Below are 23,417 nucleotides of genomic sequence, written 5' to 3' on the forward strand. Positions count from 1 at the left end.
AGCTTCACCTGCATGTTGCCTCCCAGAAGCTACCTGGCAACATGCAACGTCAGAAGGTTGTCTTGTGAGTATAGAAATAGAATAGAGGGAATGAGTTCTACGACTGAACTGTTTAATGACCTCAGCATCCTATGTCCTGATATTGTGCCTGTGGAGGATAACATTTTTATTTTATTTTTAAAGACAAGATCTTGGTCTGTTGCCTACGCTGGAGTGCAGTGGTGCGATCGTGATTCACTGCAGCCTTGAACTACTGGGTTCAAATGATTCTTCCACCTCAACCTCTTGAGTAGCTGAGACTACAGGTGTGCACCACTACTCCTGGCTCATTTTAATTTTAATTTTAATTTTGTAGAGACAGGGTCTGCCTATTTGCTCAGGTTGGTCTCAAACTCCAGTGATCCTCCTGCCTTGCCCTCCCAAAGTGCTAGGATTACAGGCATGAGCCACCTCACCCATGACACATTTTTTTTTTCTGTATCTGACACCAAGAGTTTGTTGGTCTGAGAGATTAGGTCAGACCCTCTGGACAGGATTTCCCTGACTGACCGGTTTCTTCAGCCTGGCCCATTCTTTCTCTAGATTTATTAATGATTCAGTGACGTGCCTGTTGATCTAGTTGCCCTGGAAATAATGCCTCTGTTTGAGATGACATTTCATATCCTTACACTCTGATTCACCATTCAATCATTTACAAATATGAACACTTCTGTGTACAACAAATGGAGGATACAGTAGAGAGACATTTCAGTGGAAGAGATACAGATAATTAATATGTAAATGAGTGAAAAAAAGAGATTACTTCAGATGGTGATAAATAGTATGAAAAATTTCCAGCAGGGTAACGAGATTGAGTATTGAGATGGAGGATGGTGTGGGGCTGTAGAAAGGGGGGACTGGGGATATCTCTCTGAGGATGTAGAATCTGAACTGAGCCCTGCATGTGAGGAAGGAGCCAGTCATGATCTTAAAAGTTTCGTTCTCCGCCGGGTGGGGTGGCTCACACCTGTAATCCCGGCGCTTTGGGAGGCTGAGGTGGGCGGATCACCTGAGGTCGGGAGTTTTAGACCAGCCTGACTAACATGGAGAAACCCCGTCTCTACTAAAAATACAAAATTAGCCAGGCGTGGTGGCGCATGCCTGTAATCCCAGCTACTAGGGAGGCTGAAGCAGAAGAATCGCTTGAACCCGGGAGGTGGAGGTTGCAGTGAGCCGAGATTGTGCCATTGCACTCCAGCCTGGGCAACAAGAGCGAAACTCCATCTCAAAAAAAAAAAAGTTTCGTTCTCAGAGGAAACACTTCACGCCTATCCTGTGAAGTGGAAGTTCATTGCTTGTCTCCAGAGAGACAATGGTATAAATTAGGCAGCTACGGTTGCCGTAGTGTTGCTGGTATTGGGGATTAAGTACATGGCGATTAAATGGTCATGTGGCCGTACTTTCCAACAAAAATTCCGGACACATCGTCTTACATGTAGCATGAGGACTGGAAATATTTGAAATCAGGGTTGTCTTGGACTTTCCAAGGCACATGATTACCATAATTAACAGGCTACAGAGGGCTGGCCTGGGCCTGACCCCACGCTCCACATTGTTGATATGGAAACTGTTCCCAGTTTCTAAAAAGCCAAATAACAGGTGAACTTTTGGAATAAAATCACTTGCCTTTTGGAACCATATTTCTTTTCCCCAACAACATTACATGTTCTTTCCTCAGCAAAAAGTCTGAGTTGTACACATTTTTGAATCCCTCAAAGCATTTAGCAGAGTGCTGGGCATACGGAAGACAGCAGGATCCCGTGGCTTTGCCTGAAACGCGGAACCTGGTCTTGACTTTTGAGTGACTGAGCCCTCCTGGTGCCCGCACTCTGGCCGGGAGTGCCAAGCAGCGTTCTCCCTCCCGCCGCACGGGGGCACAATGGGAAGCCTGCACAGCGAGGAAGAGCGGCTGGAGCCGGTCTTGTGCCGGGGAGGTCGCTGCTCCCAGAATGCACCTGGCATCAACACGGCGGCGGCGGCGGCTTCCAGCAGGCTCTGGGGCGCCGAGCGGACAGGAACGCAGCACGGGGGCTCCGAGGCGGGGTCTGGGTGTTGAGGGGCGACTGGAGCCATGGCGGAGTCGGCGCCTGCTCGGGTAAGAGGCACCGGCGCGCGGGCTCGAGGGCGCGTTGGGGATGGCGGAGTCCCCTGCCGGGGGCGGGGCTTCGCGGTTTGGACGCCGCCGGGGTCTTGGTTTCCCGGGGCTGCCGTTGGCGCGGGTGAACGCGGACCCTCCTCTTCGCGACCCCAGTGCTCTGCCCTTTTTTCCCTCCGGTTCCTTCTGCAGCGGGGTCGGAGCCTCGGCGCCGTGCGCCCTTGCCCAGAAACTTCTCTGAAGCTTGCTTTAGGTTGGTGGATTTGTGACCCTGCCCACACATTTTCTCTTTCGTGCCAAAAGAGCCCGTTCCCAGGTTGGAGTGTTTCCAGATTGGAAACGGTCTCCGTCGCTACGAGTGAGCTCTCCCGCTGCCCGGGAGACCCCAGGACTTGCCTCTCTGCGACCACCTCCTCTTCGGTCCGATGTGTTGTCGGTTTCTCCAGTGCTGCAGATTTCTGTCTGGGGATTGCAGCCACAGGTTGAAGTCAGCCTGGGCTGCTTCTCCTTGGGGACGGATGTTATCTACATTGCAGTTGCTGCATTTTGTTTGTAGAGCTGCCCAAACTCTCTCCTTCACCCCCCCACCCAACACCCCCCTCCCAGCCCACCGACCATCCCCATTCTGGGAATGTCAAGATACGGAGTTTGGTGCGAGGAAAATCCTATTTGTGGAGTCACGAAGCTTTCAGCTATCCATTTGGGTGATTTTAGGCAACTGTGTTCGCTTCTCTGGGTCTCTTTCGTTTTCTTAATTGTAAATCGAGAGTGTTGGAGTAGTTGCTAGATGATCTCTAAGGCTTTAAGTTTCCTTCCAGCTCCGACATTCTCATACTGTTCCCATACCGTTTCAAAGTAGTGGTTAATTTAACAACACCAGAGGGTTTGCAACGGAAGGGGCAGCTGGAATTGAATTGACTTTTAATGAAGTGTTCCTTGGTCTAGAAACACTTCGAGAATCATGTTAGATCTTTGTGAGAATGGAGGGCTAAGGAAATTCTGTGGGGAAAATTTGACCATGAGCAGGGTGCGCTATATTTGATTCTTGTAGAAAGTGCGTTAAGAACTAAGAACGGAGAGATTGGGAGACTTAGAGAACACAGTATTTGCTTTCAAGGAAGTTAACAGTTGAATTGGGAAGACAAGACACAAATGTTTACAATATTAACCTCATCTGACTCCTATAAGCTAGGCTGAGCCAGTCAAAGACTTGGCTTTTCCACAAGATCTAGTTAGTGTTAGAGTCCGGCGAGAGGATTCTGCCACAGTTCTTCCTGCCAGGTCACTCCACAATTACCTACATGTCGTCAGTAGACCTTGTTAGGAAGAAGCCTTAAAGGTCTACCACAGGCCAGGCGCAGTGGCTCATGCCTGTAATCCCAGCACTTTGGGAGGCCGAGGAGGGCGGATCACGAGGTCAGGAGTTGAAGACTAGTCTGGCCAATGTGGTGAAACCCGGTCTCTACTAAAAATACAAAAATTAGCCGGGCGTGGTGGCGGGTGCCTGTAGACCCAGCTACTCGGGAGGCTGAGGCAGAATAATCGCTTGAACCTGGGAGGTGGAGGTTGCAGTGAGCTGAGATCGTGCTATTGCACTCCAGCCTGGGTGACAGAGCGAGACTCCGTCTCAAAAAAAAAAAAAAAAAAGTCCACCACAATCCCAAACTATGCCTTAAATAACATGAATCTGTCGTTGTAGAACTTATTCAAATTGTTCTTGAGCCTGTTTCTCTTCTCAGACATTTCAGGTGTCTCTCATTTAACAGTAAGATCAAGTAGGTGCCCTGATGAAACAACTGAAAATACTGGAAAACCCTGCACATAAATGCATTTGAAATGTATTTTAGTAAAGAATACTTGGAGCCCCAAAACTTAAGCGAAAGAGGAGACTCGAAAGTGATAGAGTTCTGAAGCCAACTTTGAGGGCATTGGCCAAACATTCATCTTTGGTGTTTATGATTCAAGGGACCTGCAGAATGGAACACACATCTCAGAGCCTAAGATGGAAAGTCTAAGAAGCTCCCTAACCCAATCCCATGAAGCAGAGAGTTCAAAGGGTAACATTCTGTGTAAGGGTGAACTGAAAGTAAGGTCTGACCTTCAGATGATTGTAAAGTAAGTTGTTAAACCTTGGCACTGAGATGGCCAGCCACCGTGCCTGGCCATAGTTTCGTTTCTTTCTTTTCTTCTTTTTCTTTTCTTTTTTTTTTTTTTTCTTTTTGAGAGAGTCTCGCTCTCTTGCTCTGGCTGGAGTGCAGTGGAGCAATCTTGGCTCCCTGAAACCTCTGCCTCCCAGGTTCTAAGCGATTCTCCTGCCTCAGCCTCTGGAGTAGCTGGGATTACAGGCATGCGTCACCATGCCTGGCTAATTTTGTATTTTTAGTAGAGATGGGGTTTCACCGTGTTGGCTGGTCTGGTCTCTGAACTCCTGACCTCAGGTGATCCACCTGCCTCGGCCTCCCAAAGTGCTGGGATTACCACCGCATGAGCCACCGCACCCGGCCTAAGGCAGAGGGAATTCTTAAAAGCAACCAAAAAAAAAAAAAAAAAAAAAAAGACTACCTTGAAATGAAGTACAGCAAAATGAATGGGGGCCAGCTTCTCAACAGCAACCGTGGAAGCTAGGCAAAAGTAGAATGATATTGTCAATAGGTTGAAAGAAAGTAACTATGGTCCCATAGTTTTATATGCAGCAAAAATGTTTCAGAAACAAAGATGTAAAGAAGACATTTTTAGACAAATTAAAAATGACAGTTTCCTACCAATACACTCTTAGAAAAGGAAATTCTAAAAGATATACCTCAGGTAAAATGAAAATTTTCCCAAATAGAAAGTCTGAAAATATGAGAAGATGTGATGATGCATGGAAATGGTTAAATCTAAACAAATAGTGACTTAATAAAACGTAACAATTTCTTGTTGTGTTAAAAACAATTAAAATACATGATGGCATTGATGTAAATATGAGGAAGAGATGATCAGAACTAAAGTGTTTAAAGGGCTTTGTTAAAGGGCCTTCTATGTATGTTTCCCATAATTTCTAGGATACTTGCTAAACAACTCGAAATTGGTTGTATAACTTACAGATCAGAAAGGGGGATAATGGAATAAGAAAAAATTAATGTAAAAGAAGACAAGAAAATAGAGAAGAAAGATGGGATAAATAGCACAAAAAAGGTAAAAATAAATCAAAACTAATGAACAATTACAATAAATGTAAATGAATGAAATGTTCAAGTTAAAAGGCATAGATTGTCAGGATGGGGGAAAAATCCAACTAGATGGTTTAAAAGAGTTACAACCGGCTGGGCGTGGTGGCTCACGCCTGTAATCCCAGCACTTTGGGAGGCAAAGGTGGGTGGATCATGAGGTCAGGAAATTGAGACCATCTTGGCTAACACAGTGAAATCCCGTCTCTACTAAAAATACAAAAAATTAGCCGGATGTGGTGGTGGGTGCCTGTAGTCCCAGCTTCTCAGGAGGCTGAGGCAGGAGACTGGCGTGAACCCAGGAGGCGGAGGTTGCTGAGGCAGGAAAATCACTTGAACCTGGGAGGCGAAGGTTGCAGTGAGCCAAGATTGCACCACTGCACTCCGGCCTGGGTGACAGAGTGAGACTCTGTCTCAAAAAAAAAAAAAAAAAAAAAAAAGAGAGAGATACAACTAAAAGATAAGGATATAGAAACAGTTGAATATAAAAGGTCATGAAAAAATATGCCAAGCAAATACTAATGAAAAGAAAGTTGACAAATATATTTAGTGTCTTTAGAGATAGAAGGCTACTACTACTTTTGTAATGGTAAAAGACTCAATTTACCAGCTAGATACAAAATTTCTAAACCTGTATGCACCTAATTACATAGGCTAAAAATATATAAAACAAAACTGACAGAATTGCGAGAAAGATTCACTGTTATAATAGGAGATTTTAATACAACCTTAGTATTTTATCAAATAGAAAAGAATTATAAGGGTGTAGTGCATCCAGTAGAACTTTCCAAGATGATAGAAATGTTCTGCTCTGCACTGTTTAATACAGTGGCCACTAGGCACATGTGGCTTTTGAGCACTTGAAATGTTAGCTAGTATGATTGAGGAACTGAGTTTTAAATTTTATTTATTTATTTTGAGACGGACTCTCACTCTGTCACCCAGGCTGGAGTAGAGTGGTGCAATCTTGGCTCACTGCAACCTTGCAACCTCTGCCTCCCAGTTTCAAGTGATTCTTCTGCCTCAGCCTCCTGAGTATCTGGGATTACAGTCATGTGCCACCACACCCGGCTAATTTTGTATTTTTAGTAGAGACAGGGTTTCATCATGTTGGTCAGGCTGGTCTTGAACTCCTGACCTCAAGTGATCCGGCTGTCTTGGCCTCCCAAAGGGTTGGGGTTACAGGCATGAGCCACTGTGCCCGGCTAATTTTATTTAACCAGCCACATGTGACTAGTGGATATTATATTGGAAGCACAGGTACAGAAATGATTATTTTTATTTTTTTTCTGAGACAGAGTCTCTCTCTGTTGCCCAGGCTGGAGTGCAGTGGCGCGATCTCGGCTCACTGCAAGCTCCGCCGCCCGGGTTCATGCCATTCTCTTGCCTCAGCCTCCCCAGCGGCTGGGACTACAGGAGCCCGTCACCACGCCCGGCTAATCCTTTTGTATTTTTAGTAGAGATGGGGTTTCACCATGTTAGCCAGGATGGTCGCGATCTCCTGACCTCATGATCCACCCACCTTGGCCTCCCAAAGGGCTGGAATTACGGGCGTGAGCCACTGCGCCTGGCCAGAAATGATTTTTTTAATCCATATATCTATCAGTATATAATATCAAAGTGTAGAGACAAAATGAAAACAAAAGAGAGGAGGCAAAAATAAAAAGCTATTGGGAATGAAAATGTGTGCATTCCCATGTCTTTTGGTTGATGCTGGTGTGTAGACTGAGATTGTAGGTAAGGCCATTGAACAGAACACTTCATGCACCCTCTTCATGTGGCTTGGGATTTCTCAAGGGATTCTAGCACCTGGCTGCCTGTGATTTGCCCCACTTGACAGAGAGTGGAGCAGAGACGAACCATCCATGTGCCACCCTCCTTTAACTGCAGATTCACGTGCAAAGTAGATGATGATGTCTTAAACCACTAAATTTGGGGATTATTTGTCATACAGGAGTTGATGGTTGGAATAGATACCTAGGGAAAATGTTAAAACATTGAAAGATATTAAAAATGGAGTCTCAAAAGGCTGGGCATGGTGGCTCATGCCTATAATCCTAGCACTTTGGGAGGCGGAGGCAGGTGGATCATTTGAGGTCAGGAGTTTGAGACCCGCCTGGGCAACATGGTGAAACCCTGTCCCTACTAAAAATACAGAAAAATTAACCAGGAGTGGTGGCACACACCTGTAATCCCAGCTACTTGGGAGGCTGAGGCAGGGGAATCACTTGAACCTGAGACAGAGGTTGCAGTAAGCTGAGATCATGCCACTGCACTCCAGCCTGCAGCCTGGGCGACAGAGCGAGAGACTCCATCTCAAAAAAAAAAAAAAAAAAGGATTTGCATACTATGTTTATGAATTGAAATTCATCCTAAATGTGTCACTTTTCTGTTGGGTGGGGTGACTCATGCCTGTAATACCAGCACGTATAATCGTGCCACTGCCCTCCAGCCTGGATGACAGAGTGAGACCGTGTCTTTATTTATTTGAGACAGAATCTCTCTCTGTCACTGGAGGGAAGTGGTGTGATCATGGCTCCCTGCAGCCTCAATCCCCTGGGCTCAAGTGATCCTCCCACCGCAGCTTCCTGAGTGGCTGGAACTATAGGCACCTGTCATCATGCCTGGCTAATTTTCTTGTCTTTTTGTAGAGATGGGATTTCACCATCTTGCCCTGGCTGTTCTTGAACTCCTGGGCTCAAGCTGTCCTCCCGCCTCAAGCCTCCCGAAGTGCTGGGATTACAGACGCGAGCCACTGTGCCCAGCCATAGATTCCCCAAGTGGGATTGCTAGGTAAAAGGGTTTTTAATGACTTGAAATTTTTCTTCCCCTAAGAGTGTGTAGTATTTTTCATTCCTTCCAGGAGTGTTATGAGAGTCAGTTTACCACATTATGGTCAGCTCTGAATGTTATTCTTTGTGTCTCTTTCATGTTTGTCAGTCTGATGGGTGAAAGTGCTTTCACTTAGTTATATTTGGATTCCTGATTGTAAGGTGGTTGTGTTTTCATTTGTTTATTGACTGCCTGCATTTCCGCTTCCATGAATGATTTACAATCTGCAGTTTTATTTTGGGGTTCTTGATCTTTTTCCACTTCATATTCTGTTTACAAATATTCTCTCCTTGTTTTTAGACTTTGTTTATGTTATCTTTTATTACAGCTAGCATTTTCTCCTACTTTGACATTCTAAGACCTGTTTATTGAGATACCATTTACATACAGTAAAATTTACTCTTTAGGCAGATAGTTCAACAAATTTTGACAAATGTGTAGCCAGCATATTACCAAGATAGAGAATATTTCCATCATCCAAGAAAGTTCCCTCATATCCCTTTATAATCAGTCTTTTTTTTTTTTTTTTGAGACAGAGTCTCATTCTGTTGCCCAGGCTGGAGTGCAGTGGCGTGATCTCAGCTCACTGCAGGCTCCGCCTGCCGGGTTCACACCATTCTCCTACCTCAGCCTCCCAAGTAGCTGGGACTACAGGCGCCTGCCACCACACCTGGCTAATTTTGTTTTTGTATTTTTAGTAGAGATGGGGTTTCACCATGTTAGCCAGGATGGTCTTGATCTCCTGACCTCATGATCAATCCGCCCTCCTCGGCCTCCCAAAGTGCTGGGATTACAGGTGTGAGCCACTGTGCCTGGCCTATAATCAATATTTTTCTCCTATCCCTAGCCCTTGGCAACCACTTATCTGATTTCTGTCCCTATAGTTTGCTTTTTTCCAAACATGTAAGAAACACAAATGTAGCCTTTTGTGTCTGAATTCTTTTTTTTTTTTTTTTTTTTTTTGGAGTTTTGCTCTTGTTGCCCAGGCTGGAGTACAATGGTGTGATCTCGGTTCACCACAACCTCTGCCTCCCAGGTTTAAGTGATTCTCCTGCCTCAGCCTCCCGAGTAGCTGGTATTACAGGCATGCGCCACCATGCCTGGCTCATTTTGTATTTTTAGTAGAGGTGGGGTTTCTCCATGTTGGTCAGGCTGGTCTCGAACTCCCAACCTCAGGTGATCCACCCGCCTCGGCCTCCCAAAGTGTTGGGATTTTAGGTGTGAGCCACCATGCCCGGCCCTTCTTTTTTTTTTTTTTTTTTTTTTTTTTAAGTGGTCTTACTTTGTCACTCAGGCTGGAGTGCAGTAGTGCGATCATGGTTCACTGCAACCTTGAGCTCCAGGGCTCAAGTGATCCTCCCATCCTCAGCCTCCCAAGTAGCTGGGACTACAGGCACATGCCACCACGTCTGGCTCATTTTAAAAAAATTGTGGAGGTGGGGGTCTTGCTTTGTTGCCCAGGCTGATCTCGAACTCCTGGGCTCAAGTGATCCACCTTAGCCTCCCAAAGTGTTGGGATTATAGGTATGAGCCACCATGCCTGACCTTTGTCTGATTCCTGTCACTTAGCATGTTGTTAAACATGTCAGTGATTTTGGTTCCTTTTTATTACATAGTAGTAGACTTAGTAGTCGAAGTAGCAGTCTACTACTAAGTAGCAGGCTTAGTAGTCTACTAAGCTATATAGGAAAAATACGCTAAATATATAATACAGTATATAATGAAGTGTCTTATATAGTGTGTCTGTTTCCTAGGGCTGGTGTAACAAACTGGGAAGCTTAAATAACAGAAATTCTGTCTCACAGTTCTGGAGGTTAGGAGTCTGAAATCAAGATGTTTGCAGGGTTGGTTCCTTATGAGTTTTGTGTTTCTCTCCTAGCTTCTGGTGGTCCCATGTGTTTTCTTGGTTTGTGGCAGCATAAGTCCAGTCTCTGCCTTAATCTTGACATGGCCCATTATGTATTGGTGTAACAGAATACATGAGGCTAGGTAATTCACGAAGAAAAGAGGTTTAGTTGGCCCACAATTCTGGTGGCTGGAAAGTTCAAGATTGGGCAGCTGTGTCTAGTGAGGGCTTCAAGCTGCTTAAACTCATGGCAGAAAATGGAAGGGCAGCAGGTGTGTGTAGAGATCACATGGTGACAGAGGAGGCAAGAGAGAGACCAAAGAAGTCAGACTGTTTCACAACCCACTGTAGTGGGAACTAATCCATTCCTGCCAATGACAGCTCACCCCTGTGGGAGCGCATTAATTTATTTATGAGGGATATGCCCTCATGACCCAAACACCTCCCACGAGACTTCACCTCCCGACACTGCCACATTGGGAATACAATTTCAACATGGGTTTTGGTGAGGACAAACCATAGTAGACATCTTCTCCCCGTGTGTGTGTGTGTGTCTGCGTCTAAAGGTCCTCTGTTTTAAGGACATCAGTCATTGGATTAAGGCCCATCCTAATGACCTCATTTCAACCTGATTACCCTTGGAAGTACCTTATTTCCAAGTAAGATCACATCCTGAGGTACTGAGGATTAGGGTTTTACTGTATTATTTTGAGGAGACACAATTCAACCCATAACACTGGATGGATCACAATTTTTTCATCCATTGACTGGTTCGTGAACATTTGAATTGTTCCCATCATGCTAGATAATTCAAAACAGAAGACAAGAAGAAACTAGCTTAATCATTCTTTTCAACCTCTTACTATGTGGAAGAGGAGGGGGCTTATTCCTTTGCACAGATTCTCACCTACGTTCCTGTCTAGAAAAAGTGCTACTGAGCACAGAATGCTGGGCCACAGAAAGAGGAGACTCACAGACTTAAAGTAGAAGCAAAACAAACATGATGGCATGCATATATCCAGTTTAATATTTTGTTTTGTTTCGCTTGTATTTGTCTTTTACATTGAACTTTTCTTTTAATCTCTTGCAGGAGGATGTATTTAAGCATTTGTCTCATGTGTTCCATGATGAATTAACTGACTTGAGTAACTAGAGTAGGTCATGGCCAAACTTAAATGTTCATTTCTGCACCAGTCAGTTTCCTTTTGTCCCATGTTCTCTGGACCACAACCCTTGGCCCCAGCAGTTCTTTCCGAGATATTTCCTCTAAGTGTCTCGGTCTTGGTGGCCTCACTGTGGTTAGAGAAGCAGCCTTGAATAAAGTGTGTGCTTTATTCAAATAAAGTGAAGTTTGCAGAGGGGGTTAGGACTGAAGTGAACGTGCAGGGAGACAGCAGGGGGACAGCTTGGGGAAGACTTGCCCAGTGTTGGTTTCAGTAATTTTAGCTTCTATGACAGCGATTTTCCTACTGTCAGAGAAAGCTCATTAAAGTGAAAATTATAAGGAAAATGTCAGTAGACTTAGTCACATCATTTCAGTAAATATTTTTTAAGGATTTATTCACCATCCCAGCTGCTAGAGTGCAAAGATGAATGAATTAGGTCTTGTAGGTCCTGCTAAGGAATTTTGTCTTTATTGTGGGGAGCCATTGAAAGTTTTCAAACAGGGGTGACATGATCAACTATGAAGTCTGGCAGGGATGTGGAAGGAAGATAAGATGTAAGTGACATCTTTTATCATATAGTCCAAAACATTAAATAAAAATAGGTTTAAAAATGAACACTGATACAGGAGTCTCAGAGAATATGCTAAGCGTAAAGCATAGGTAACAGAACATACACGCTATCATTTCACTTTTGTTGAAAAAAAATAAACTAAAAGATGAAAAAAAAACTTTAGAAATACACCAAAATTCAAACAGCTTCTTTCTTTCTTTCTTTCTTTTTTGAGACAGGGTCTCACTCTGTTACTCAGGCTGGAGTGCACTGGCACGATCTTGGCTCACTGTAGCCTCAACCTCCTGGGCTCAAGCCGTCCTCCCACCTCAGTGCCCCAAGTACCTGGGACTACAGGCATGCATCACCATGCCTGGCTAATTTTTTGAACTTTTTTGTAGAGACAGGGTTCGCCTTGTTGGCCAGGCTGGTGTCAAACTCCTGAGCTAAAGTGATTCAGCTGCCTTGGCCTCCCAAAGTGCTGGGATTACAGTTGTGAGCCACCACGGCCAGCCCTAACAGCTTATTGTGTGTGAGAAGATTTTGTGTAATATTTTCTTTCTATTCTTCAGCATTTTCCAACATTATTAATACAATATCTACGTATAATTTTTAGTATCAATAAAAGACATGCTTTTTTTTTAATTAAAAGAAACTAGATAACTCTGAGCACTGATACACTTGAACATTGCTTTCTTTACTTGATGTTTGGAAGTGACATTGACCCTGTGTCTTTGATCCTTCAGCACAGGAGAAAACGACGCTCCACACCTTTAACTTCTTCCACACTTCCTTCACAAGCAACAGAGAAAAGCTCCTATTTTCAGACCACCGAGATTTCACTCTGGACGGTGGTGGCCGCTATTCAGGCTGTGGAGAAGAAGATGGAGTCCCAGGCTGCCCGGCTACAGAGCCTGGAGGGACGCACGGGGACAGCCGAGAAGAAGCTGGCCGACTGTGAGAAGATGGCCGTGGAGTTCGGGAACCAGCTGGAGGGCAAGTGGGCCGTGCTGGGGACCCTGCTGCAGGAGTACGGGCTGCTGCAGAGGCGGCTGGAGAACGTGGAGAACCTGCTGCGCAACAGGAACTTCTGGATCCTGCGGCTGCCCCCGGGCAGCAAGGGGGAGGCCCCCAAGGTAGTCTCATTGAGGATTAAAAGTTAGAAGAGAAGGGGGAGCCAGCCCTTTAATATGTAAGCACCTCAGTTGCTGGCTTTTCTGTCATAGCTGTGAGTAGAAGCACTCACGGTGTGCCATTGGTGATTCCAGGTGTCCAGGTCACTGGAGAATGATGGCGTCTGTTTCACCGAGCAGGAATGGGAGAATCTGGAGGATTGGCAGAAGGAGCTCTACAGAAACGTGATGGAGAGTAACTATGAGACACTGGTCTCTCTGAGTGAGTAGCAGTTTTCTCCCTAGAATTCTGTCTCAGACATACTACAATTCCTGGCTGGCAGCCTGTAATTCAGACCACACCTGTGGCTCCTGTGGCTGTGGGTCCTCTGTCGGCCTGCACGGGCGGAGAAATGCCAGCCTCTAGGTCCTCCCGTTTACAGACCTGCACGGGCGGAGAAATGCCAGCCTCTAGGTCCTCCCGTTTACAGACCCGCACGGGCGGAGAAATGCCAGCCTCTAGGTCCTCCCGTTTACAGACCTGCACGGGCGGAGAAATGCCAGCCTCTAGGTCCTCCCGTTTACAGGCCTGCACGGGCGGAGAAATGCCAGCCTCTAGGTCCTCCCGTTTACAGGCCTGCACGGGCGGAGAAATGCCAGCCTCTAGGTCCTCCCGTTTACAGGCCTGCACGGGCAGAGAAATGCCAGCCTCTAGGTCCTCCCGTTTACAGGCCTGCACGGGCGGAGAAATGCCAGCCTCTAGATCCTCCCGTTTACAGGCCTGCACGGGCGGAGAAATGCCAGCCTCTAGGTCCTCCCGTTTACAGACCTGCACGGGCGGAGAAATGCCAGCCTCTAGGTCCTCCCGTTTAAAGGCCTGCACGGGCGGAGAAATGCCAGCCTCTAGGTCCTCCCGTTTACAGACCTGCACGGGCGGAGAAATGCCAGCCTCTAGGTCCTCCCGTTTACAGACCTGCATGGGCGGAGAAATGCCAGCCTCTAGGTCCTCCCGTTTACAGGTCTGCACGGGCGGAGAAATGCCAGCCTCTAGGTCCTCCCGTTTAGAGGCCTGCACCGGCGGAGAAATGCCAGCCTCTAGGTCCTCCCGTTTACAGGCCTGCACGGGCAGAGAAATGCCAGCCTCTAGGTCCTCCCGTTTACAGGCCTGCACGGGCGGAGAAATGCCAGCCTCTAGGTCCTCCCGTTTACAGGCCTGCACGGGCGGAGAAATGCCAGTCTCTAGGTCCTCCCGTTTACAGACCCGCACGGGCGGAGAAATGCCAGTCTCTAGGTCCTCCCGTTTACAGGCCTGCACGGGCAGAGAAATGCCAGCCTCTAGGTCCTCCCGTTTACAGAGACTTTTGGAAAGCTCACAGCATTGTGCCTTTTGTGTTTTTTTTTTTTCCTGTGGTCACATAGTCTGTTCTTGATAGTATTTTCTAATAAATAAAATGTCATATACCCTATAGTGTGGTATGGCTAGGGTTCCTCATGTTGTTTTCTAATTTATTGTATCTTTTTTTTTTCTTTGTTTCTTTGAGACAGAGTCTTGCTCTATTGCCCAGGCTGGAGTGCAGTGGCACAATCTTGGCTCACTGCAACCTCTGCCTCACGGGTTCAAGCGATTCTCCTGCCTCAGCCTCTCGAGTAGCTGAAATTACAGGTGACCGCCACCACGCCCAGCTAATTTTTGTATTTTTAGTAGAAATGGGGTTTCACCATGTTGGCCAGGCTGGTCTTGAACTCCTGACTTCGTGATCTGCCCATCTCAGCCCCCCAAAGTGCTAGGATTACAGGTGTGAGCCACTGCGCCTGGCCTGTTTTATTTTTTTTTTTTTTTATTTTTTTTTGAGACTCTGTCACCTAGGCTGGAGTGCAGTGGTACGATCTCGGCTCACTGCAGCCTTGACAGCTTGGGCTCAAATGATTCTCCCACCTCAGTTTTCCGAGTAGCTGGGATTACAGGCACATGCCGCTGCGCCTGGCAAATTTTTTAAATTTTTTGTAGAGACGTGGGTCTTACTGTGTCGCCCAGGCTGGTCTTGAACTTCTGGGCTCAAGTGATCCACCCACATCGGCCTCCCAAAGTGCAGGGATTACAGGCGTGAGCCTCCGCACCTGGCCTCTCATGCTGTTTTTAATATTTAAGACTATTTGAGATGGGTGTGGTAGCTCACATCTGTAATCCCAACACTTTGGGAGGCCAAGGTGGGAGGATAGCTTGAGGCTAGGAGTTCGAAATCAGCCTGGTCAACATAGTGAGATCTCTGTTGCTTAAAAAAAAAAAAAAAAAAAAAAAAGAAAGATGATTTGATAACCCTATGTTACCTTGGAAGAGGCAGGCAGCACAGGCTGATCAAAAGCATTTTCTTGGTGTTTGGCCGGAATTATAGCTGGTCATTGCGGTCTCAGTGATTTTTTCTTGTTGATTAGGAGTGCTGCTTAATAGATATAAGTCTTTATATGCAAAATGTTACCTATTACATAATAAATGTGTTTTGTTTGGTAGACAAAGTCTTTTAAAACCTAGGTACATGGAGGAGTGTCGAGTGCCTGGAGCAGAGTAAGAGGTAAAGGAAATAGAAAATGGGCCAGAAAAGTGACCTTGTAAGCTTGGTTGGGTCACATGCTCTCATTGTGACCTTGTCTGTCCCAGTGCCCATCTTACCTTGCAGTGCCTTAGCAAGGATGAAATTAGATCCCCTGAAAGGAAGCATTGGCAAGACTTAAGCTGCACGCACATGGAGAGGCAGAGGTGGGTGGTGGTGCCATCAAGGGCAGTGGTGGCTCTGTAGCCTGCCTGCCTGAGCCACAGGCCCTCTAATGGAGGAGCACTGGAGGCAGCAGCTAGCCAAGTCAGTTGTTATGATTGGCCAGAATTTTATAAGTGTCCCAAACTGCTAGGGGAAACTGACAAGAACAGTAGCCTATGAATCTATATTTCCTCCCTGCCATTGGTCACCTTGGTCATTGGCAGCTGATCAGTGTGCAGTGAGCTTTCGCTCTCTCCTGGGCTCACACTGTGCTGTTTCCCACCCAGAGGTCCTTGGCCAGACAGAGGGAGAAGCGGAGTTGGGTACAGAGATGCTGGGTGACTTGGAAGAGGAAGGTCCTGGTGGTGCCCACCCAGGTGAGTGGCTCTGGAATATTCTGTTCCCCTTCCATAGCCCTCTGTAGCCTAGAGTGAGCTTTCCCACGGCTGAAGTGCCAGGTGCTGACTTGGTGACCTCATCTGGCATCTGCTTGTTCTGGACTCCTTTATGATTGTCGTTAGTTCAGCTGTTAGATGTGCCTCAACTCCTACCACCCTGTGGGGTCTTAAAGACTAACGGCCACATCAATCATTATTCTTCATGCCCTACAGAATAGAGTACCATACGAGGCGGTAGTCAAAACCTGCTGGAGATTGAGCGTAGGTGTGTCAGAGCTTCAGGAGGGAAGGCAGTGTAGGAAAAGCACTTGTCAGTAGGTAATTTGGGAGGTTATGGAGGAAGAACAGAGCTGGACATGAATTTTTAAGCTGTAGGTTTAGTTTGTGTTTAATCATTCAAATTTGTTATTTAAACACTCTTAATTGAGTATAGTTGTTACAGTGTATTCTGTCGTTTTTCACAGGGATTAAATATAAATTTGTAGACAAGCTTGGAGAACTATCATTTACAGTATTGTTTTATAAGAGTAATACATTTATATTTCCAATCAACATTGGAAAAACTGTACATGAATATAGTTTTATACAAGTCTTGGAACCTAGCCAGTGTCATCCTCCTCCACATTATCCTAATTCACTTATTCCTGGGGTGCTTCTGAAATTCACAGATGTTTGTTTGGTCCTGAAGAAACCAAAGGTACTAGAATGTGATCTTTTTTGTTGGTCTTCTTCCACTTTGCAGCAGGTGGGGTCATGATCAAACAGGAGCTACAGTATACACAGGAAGGCCCTGCGGATCTTCCTGGAGAGTTCTCATGCATTGCTGAAGAGCAGGCTTTCCTGAGCCCAGAGCAGACCAAACTCTGGGGTGGTCAGGGCAGTTCTGTCCTCTTGGAAACAGGTCCTGGGGACTCTACTCTAGAGGAGCCTGTTGGTAGTAGAGATCCTAGCAGCAGCAGAACTGTGGGCTGCCCGAAGCAGAAATCTCATAGGCAGGTACAGCTGGACCAGGAATGTGGGCAGGGCCTGAAGCTGAAAAAGGACACTTCCCGCCCCTACGAATGTTCTGAGTGTGAGATCACCTTCCGCTATAAGCAGCAGCTGGCCACACATCTGCGCAGCCACTCTGGGTGGGGGTCTTGTACACCTGAGGAGCCAGAGGAGAGCCTTAGGCCCAGGCCACGGCTGAAACCACAGACCAAAAAGGCCAAGCTGCATCAGTGTGATGTGTGCCTGAGGAGCTTCAGCTGCAAGGTGAGCCTGGTGACCCATCAGCGTTGCCACCTGCAGGAGGGGCCCAGTGCCGGCCAGCATGTCCAGGAGAGGTTCTCACCCAACAGCCTGGTTGCCCTGCCTGGCCACATCCCCTGGAGGAAAAGCCGGAGTTCCCTCATCTGTGGTTACTGTGGCAAGAGCTTCAGTCACCCATCTGACTTGGTGCGGCACCAGCGCATCCACACGGGCGAGCGGCCCTACAGCTGCACCGAGTGTGAGAAGAGCTTTGTCCAGAAGCAGCACCTCCTGCAGCACCAGAAGATCCACCAGCGGGAGCGGGGTGGGCTGGCCCTGGAGCCCGGAAGGCCCAATGGCCTGCTTTAAGGGTGCAGCCCCTCGCCCGTCTGGGGGATGGAGGGGGGTGGCATTGGTTCCCCCGAAGAGACACTGCAGTCAGGGACTGAGTTCTTCCTGAGGGCAGTTTGTGATTTGCCTTCCCTTGTCCCAGTACCAAGCCAAGCCCAAAGGCTGTCCTGAAAACCCTGTGGAAGAAGAGTCCAGGCCAGGTCTTCATCCTGCTGCCAAGTTTGCTGTTTCTTGGCACCTTCAGGTCTCTGGTTTTCTCATTCATGCCAATGCTTGCGGGCTGGGGTTGGCGTTCTGACCCCACAGGGACTGGTGGCTGGTTCCAGGGCTCGTCCCAGCATTTCATGTCTTCCCACAGGGTTGAGTCGGGCCATAGGGGTGAGCAGCTGCCTGGAAGAGTTCTGGGAAGTATAACCCTCCATTTTTTTCTTGTTTTGTAATCTCTTTGTTTAATAACAAGTAGAAGAAATAATTTAAATGAACTGCTTAGCCCTGCTCTGAAGAACCTTTTTTGGAATTAGATTTTAGTTGATTTTCTAAAAAATACAGCCCAACACTTGTTTTTTACATTTTAAGAGTTGTAGAAGTTGTTCCTAACTTGGGGACTGGACCTACCCTCTAGGAGGGAGTTGTTAATGGGGCTCTTTTAGCCCACTGATGCTTACTTAGGCCGGAGAGCAGGGGACACGGTGCTAGGTTCCCTCGTGCGGTGCTTGGTGCTCTCAAATTGTCTCAAAAGGACCAAGAGGAAAAGAGTCGGAGGGGTAGACCCTGCAGCCCCTGTTGAGAAGAAAGATTCCAGTGAAGTTGCTGATGGTATGGCTGTGGTCTGGGACTTGCGGTGTCTCGGCATACCCCTCTCCTCTTCCCACCTCCTCCTGGCTATGTTCTGCAGCCTCCCAGAGTAGAAAACTACTTTGTTACTTAAGGTTGTTCAGCTTGTACCAGTGGTTATTTGAGTTTGTTCCTATTACACCAATCCTTACTTGAGGTGGTTCGGATTACAGTTTCCAAATGCATTCTGGGATTGCCTGTTCCAGAGAGGGTACAGAAAAAGCACACAGATGGCTTGTCTCAGGAGTGTTGAATGTGTGCCCCGCTGCTGTCTGGGGGGATGGGAGTGGGCTCTGGGGTCATATGTGAACATCCCCTTGGATGATTTGCAGTTGCTTAGAATAAAACTTGCTACTAGCAAAAGAAAAAAAAAAAAAAGAGTTCATACTGGATGTTTTTCTCTGTTTGTCAAGAACACTCTTCTGGGGCCAAGGTGGAGGAGAGGCACCTGACCTGGAGTGATGACAGGGAAGGACTGATGGCACAGCCTAACCTGCACTTTTACTTAAACCTAGGACAGAAGACAAGATGTGGCATAGGTGAAAATTTTTAGGGGACTGTACTTATGATGGTGGAGAGCTGGAGACAGTCTGGGTGATGGCTATTGGGAGGGAGGTAGAGTAGGTGAAATGTGGGTACCCCAGGGAGTGCCAGGTAGCTGTTATGAGCATTGGCTTAGATATATGTGTAGCCATCTGGATCCATCTTAAACACAATGCTGAGGGGAAAAGGTAAGAAATTGAGATCTATAATGTAACACCATTTATATAAATTAAAAATGCATGTACACACAACATTTTGTAAGAACACTTAGGACCAAAGGAGACATGTTAAAAGACATTACAGTTTTCCATGGGGAGAGTGAACAAATAAATAGAAGGAAACTTGGGTTGCTGTAAGGCAGGGGTCCCCAACCTTTTTGGCACCAGGACTGGTTTCATGGAAGACAGGTTTTCCACAGACAGTGGTGGGGGATGGGATGGTTTTGGAATGAAACTGTTCCACCTCAGATCATCAGGCGTTAGATTCTCATAAGGAGCGCACCACCTAGATCCCTCGCAAGCACAGTTCACAATAGGGTTCATCCTATGAGAATCTAATGCCGCCGCTGATCTGACAGGAGGCAGAGCTCACCTGCTGTGTGGCCTGATTCCTAACAGGCCATGGACCAGTACTGATCCACAGTCCAGGGGTTGAGGCCTCCTGCTATAAGGTACGGGATCATCTTGTTACAGAAACAACATGGAGGGAATCCTTGTAGGGCTGGCGCTGTGTGAGGTAGGTAGGTAGCTTCGTCAGGAAAACCTTTGCAGTTTCTTTCCTAAGTTTCTTCTGCAGTTTTTTCTTACCCTCAAGCCTTTGCCTTATAGACACCCCCTCTGTCCTGTCCTTAGTTACTCTTACTTCCCAGTTGTTGAGCGTTTTAATGTGAGCAGCCTTGGGCCTTGCGTTGTGGGGAAAAGCGAAGCACAAAATATGGTCCTACTTCTCCAATAAAGTTAAGTTTTCCTTGAGGCTGGGAAATAATTGTATCAAGCAATTGGACTCCTGCTGACACTTGTTGAATACCTGTGTGCTAGGCACTATTCAAGTTATTTCCATGAAAACAAATCCTTATAGTTTTGGGTGGTGAGTATGATTTTACCTAGTTTTCCATATGAGATGTGGGAGGAGGCCTGAGAAGTGAAGTAAGGTGGCAGAGGTGATGGAAACCCAGAGCATCTTGCTTCCGAGCTACACACTTGGCTGTGGGGTGGTGGTGCTTCTGCAGTTAGGAACTCAGTGTCACAGCTGGATTCTGTGTCCTGAAGTGTGGGCTCTCTGCTGGCAGCAGCGGCATCCCCTAGGAGTGTGAAATGTGCAGACTCAGGCTCCACCTAGACCCCCGAATCAGAATCTGCATCTCAGCAAGCACCCCAGGTGATTCTGTGCATGCAGAGGCACTCTCTTATGGTATATGAAAGATTCGCCTCTTCTTGTCTGCTTCTGCCATCCTCCATTGAAAGCCTGTTCTGCCAGGTGCTGAGGAGAAAACAGGAAATGCACTGTCAGAAGGACAGGGATGATCAAGTTAGAAAGATTGAAGTCAACAGGGAAGAATTAAATGCCAAATGTTAGTGACTCATCTATCCTGCCTTTTCTATCCTTTCTGTTCCCACAGTTAAGGTCCTAGTCATCATTCATCCAAACTTTTCAGTAACCAGTAGGTCTTCTGCTCTTAATCACATCCTTTTTGATTCCAGAGTTAATGTCCTTGCACACAACTGGATGTAGACTTTCCTCAAAACCTTGCAATGGCTTTTAAACCTGTGTCACCCTGCATTTTTTCTCTTTTCACTCTATGCTGCTGCCACATCGGGCTTCCTGTCATTCATTCATTCATTCATTCATTTTTTAAAAAACATTTTTGAGACAGAGTCTCTGTTGCCCAGGCTGAGTGTGCCATCACAGCTCACTGCAGCCTTGACCTGTTGGGCTCAATGGATGCTCCCATCACAGCCTTCCAAGTAGCTGGGACTACAGGTGTGCACAAACCATACCCAGCTGATTTTTGTACCTTTTGTAGAGACAGGGTCCCACTATGTTGCCAGGCTGATCTTGAACTCCTAGGCTCAAGTGATCCTCCTGCCTCAGCCTCCCAAAGTGCTGGGATTACAGCTGTGAACCACCACGTCTGGCCTCCTGTCTTACTGAATAAGCCATGCTCTCTCCCTCTCTCTGCAGTGTCCTTCTCTGAACCAAACACCATTTTTCACTGTTTTGGTTTATAAGTTCCTTCTGTGAAAGCTTCCCTCATCCATTTCTTTCATTGAACAAATACATATTGAGCCCCTGTTATCTAGACACTATTTTAAATACACATCAATGAAAAAAATGAAGATCTTTGCCCTTATTGAGTTTATGTTCTTTCAAAATCAGTTTTCTTCCTTTACTGCACCTTTGCACAGCCCTTTCCTAGGTGAGGACAGTATTCCATTCTGCCTTAGAGTTTGTTCACTCACAAATAGCTGAGTATCCTCCCTGTGCAGAATTCTACAGAGGGGTACAGGGATAAATCTTGCTCTTGGACTCACAGGCTACTAAGGGAATCTAAGATAGAATAGTAATGTCTTCAGATAAGTGAGGGTAAAAGGCTATAAGCATTCAGAGAACAATTATTTTAGATGTGAGACACTGGGGAAGACTTCGTGATAGGTGGTATTTGAACTGGCCTTTTAAGGATGGGAGGAAGGACATTCGAAATGGAGGTGACATGACCAAGTCAGGAGACATTATGGGACATGTACAGAAGAGGAGTTCATCCAATTTCGGGAGGGTGGAGTGTGAGAAGGAGAGTAGTGGGTGTTAAGAGTTGGGTCAGGCTTCAAGGAGTCTGGATTTTATTCGGTTGACAATGGGGAGCTGAAGAATTTTGAGCAAAAGAGTGACCTGATTCTAGCTGTGATTTGGGAATACTAATAAGAATTATACTGTGCTTTTTTGGGAGTGTGAGGTTTGGGATATGTTAGAAGGTTTCAAGTGAGATCAAGGAAGAGCCAGTGAGGACCTAGCTGATTGGGTGCAGCTGCAGTGGGAAGGGAGCAATAGATAAGACCAAGAAACAGTCACAGGATGTGATGCTGTGGGGATGGAGGGACCATTTTTTTTTTTTTTTTTTTTTTTTGAGACAGAGTCTTGCTTTGTTGCCCAGGCTGGAGTGCAGTGGCGCCATCTCAGCTCACTGCAAGCTCCGCCTCCTGGGTTCAGGCCATTCTCCTGCCTCAGCCTCCCAAGTAAGTAGCTGGGACTACAGGCGCCTGCCACCACGCCTGGCTAATTTTTTGTATTTTTAGTAGAGACGGGGTTTCACCGTGTTAGCCAGGATGGTCTGGATCTCCTGAGCTCGTGATCTGCCCGCCTCGGCCTCCCAAAGTGCTGGGATTACAGGCGTGAGCCACCGCGCCTGGCCCCAGGAGGGACCATGTCTTACTCCTATCAGCCTCCACAGCTCTCAGCACAGGTGCTTGGCACATAGGTGCTCAGCAAATGTTTGCTGAATAAGAAAGTATAATGGGTGTTCACAGAATAGGGAGCTGGGTGTTTGAAATAGGGAAGGCTTCTATGGAGGAAGTGGGATTTGGTTGTACTTCTGGTCTCCCTCTACTAATGCTTCCTTTCCTAACATCTTTATAATTGTGTGTGGGTCCACCTCCTAATCTAAATTACATTCCTGGCTTGGAGGATGAGGGAGCCACAGGAATTCTGTCTCTGACCTGCCACTATCTCTTGGCTGAGGATGTTCTGGTGGGGACAATGGCACTTGAGTGTGCTGACCTCTCGTTGAGTGACCCTAGGTACTACTTTGGTGGCCCTCAAATTGTGACAACCCTACCTTCTGCAGGTGGAGTCACCCTTGTTACTCCATGGACAGGGCCTCCACTGGATGTTGTCAGTTCACCCAGAGATAATCAAGTCCTGGAAATCTGATCCCCCAAAAAACAAACTCACAAGAGACAGATTAACAATTAAAGATGAATGTAGGCCGAGCGTGGTGGCTCATGCCTGTAATCCCAGCACTTTTGGAGGCCGAGGTGGGTGGATCTCCTGAGGTCAGGAGTTTGAGACCAGCCTGGCCAACATGGTGAAACCCCGTCTCTACTAAAAATACTAAAAATTAGCCTGGCATGGTGGCGGGCACCTGTAATCCCAGCTACTCGGGAGGCTGAGGCAGGAGAATCGCTTGAACCTGGGAGGCGGAGGTTGCAGTGAGCCGAGATCATGCCGTTGCACTTCATCTTGGGCAACAAGAGCGAAACTCCGTCTTAAAAAAAAAAAGCCACCATGTAATTTTAATTTATATCAGAGCTGGCTTGACACCCCGGCTGGTCTGCTCAGAAACCACATTATGGTGCAAAGTGTTTGTTTATTAAATATATTTATAAAATCTGAGCATGGGAATGGGAGGTAGCTGTGGGACCCTGATAAACAGTGCCAAGGTTTTCGAACTGTGATCACCAGACCA

The 23,417-nt window shown here is 46.7% G+C and overlaps 1 protein-coding gene across 10 annotated transcripts; it reads left to right on the forward strand.

Moving 5' to 3' along the window:
- Nucleotides 1-1,921: 1,921 nt before the first annotated feature.
- On the forward strand, nucleotides 1,922-19,207 carry ZNF212 (zinc finger protein 212). 10 transcript variants are annotated; one of them, XM_063815767.1, is made up of 6 exons: nucleotides 1,947-2,134; nucleotides 5,221-5,311; nucleotides 12,484-12,873; nucleotides 13,006-13,132; nucleotides 15,890-15,979; nucleotides 16,743-19,207. In XM_063815767.1, the coding sequence occupies exons 3-6, from the start codon at nucleotides 12,622-12,624 to the stop codon at nucleotides 17,597-17,599; spliced, it is 1,326 nt and encodes a 441-aa protein (XP_063671837.1). In that variant the 5' UTR covers nucleotides 1,947-2,134; nucleotides 5,221-5,311; nucleotides 12,484-12,621; the 3' UTR covers nucleotides 17,600-19,207. The 10 variants fall into 10 exon arrangements, with proteins under 10 accessions (XP_001166850.3, XP_063671837.1, XP_054511244.1 ...); XM_063815768.1 differs by lacking the exon at nucleotides 5,221-5,311 and adding an exon at nucleotides 7,995-8,136 and having other exon boundaries at nucleotides 1,984-2,134; XM_063815769.1 differs by lacking the exon at nucleotides 1,947-2,134 and adding an exon at nucleotides 2,154-2,387.
- Nucleotides 19,208-23,417: the final 4,210 nt, after the last annotated feature.

Source organism: Pan troglodytes, chromosome 6 (genome assembly GCF_028858775.2).
Source record: "Pan troglodytes isolate AG18354 chromosome 6, NHGRI_mPanTro3-v2.0_pri, whole genome shotgun sequence".
Lineage (NCBI taxonomy): Eukaryota > Metazoa > Chordata > Mammalia > Primates > Hominidae > Pan > Pan troglodytes.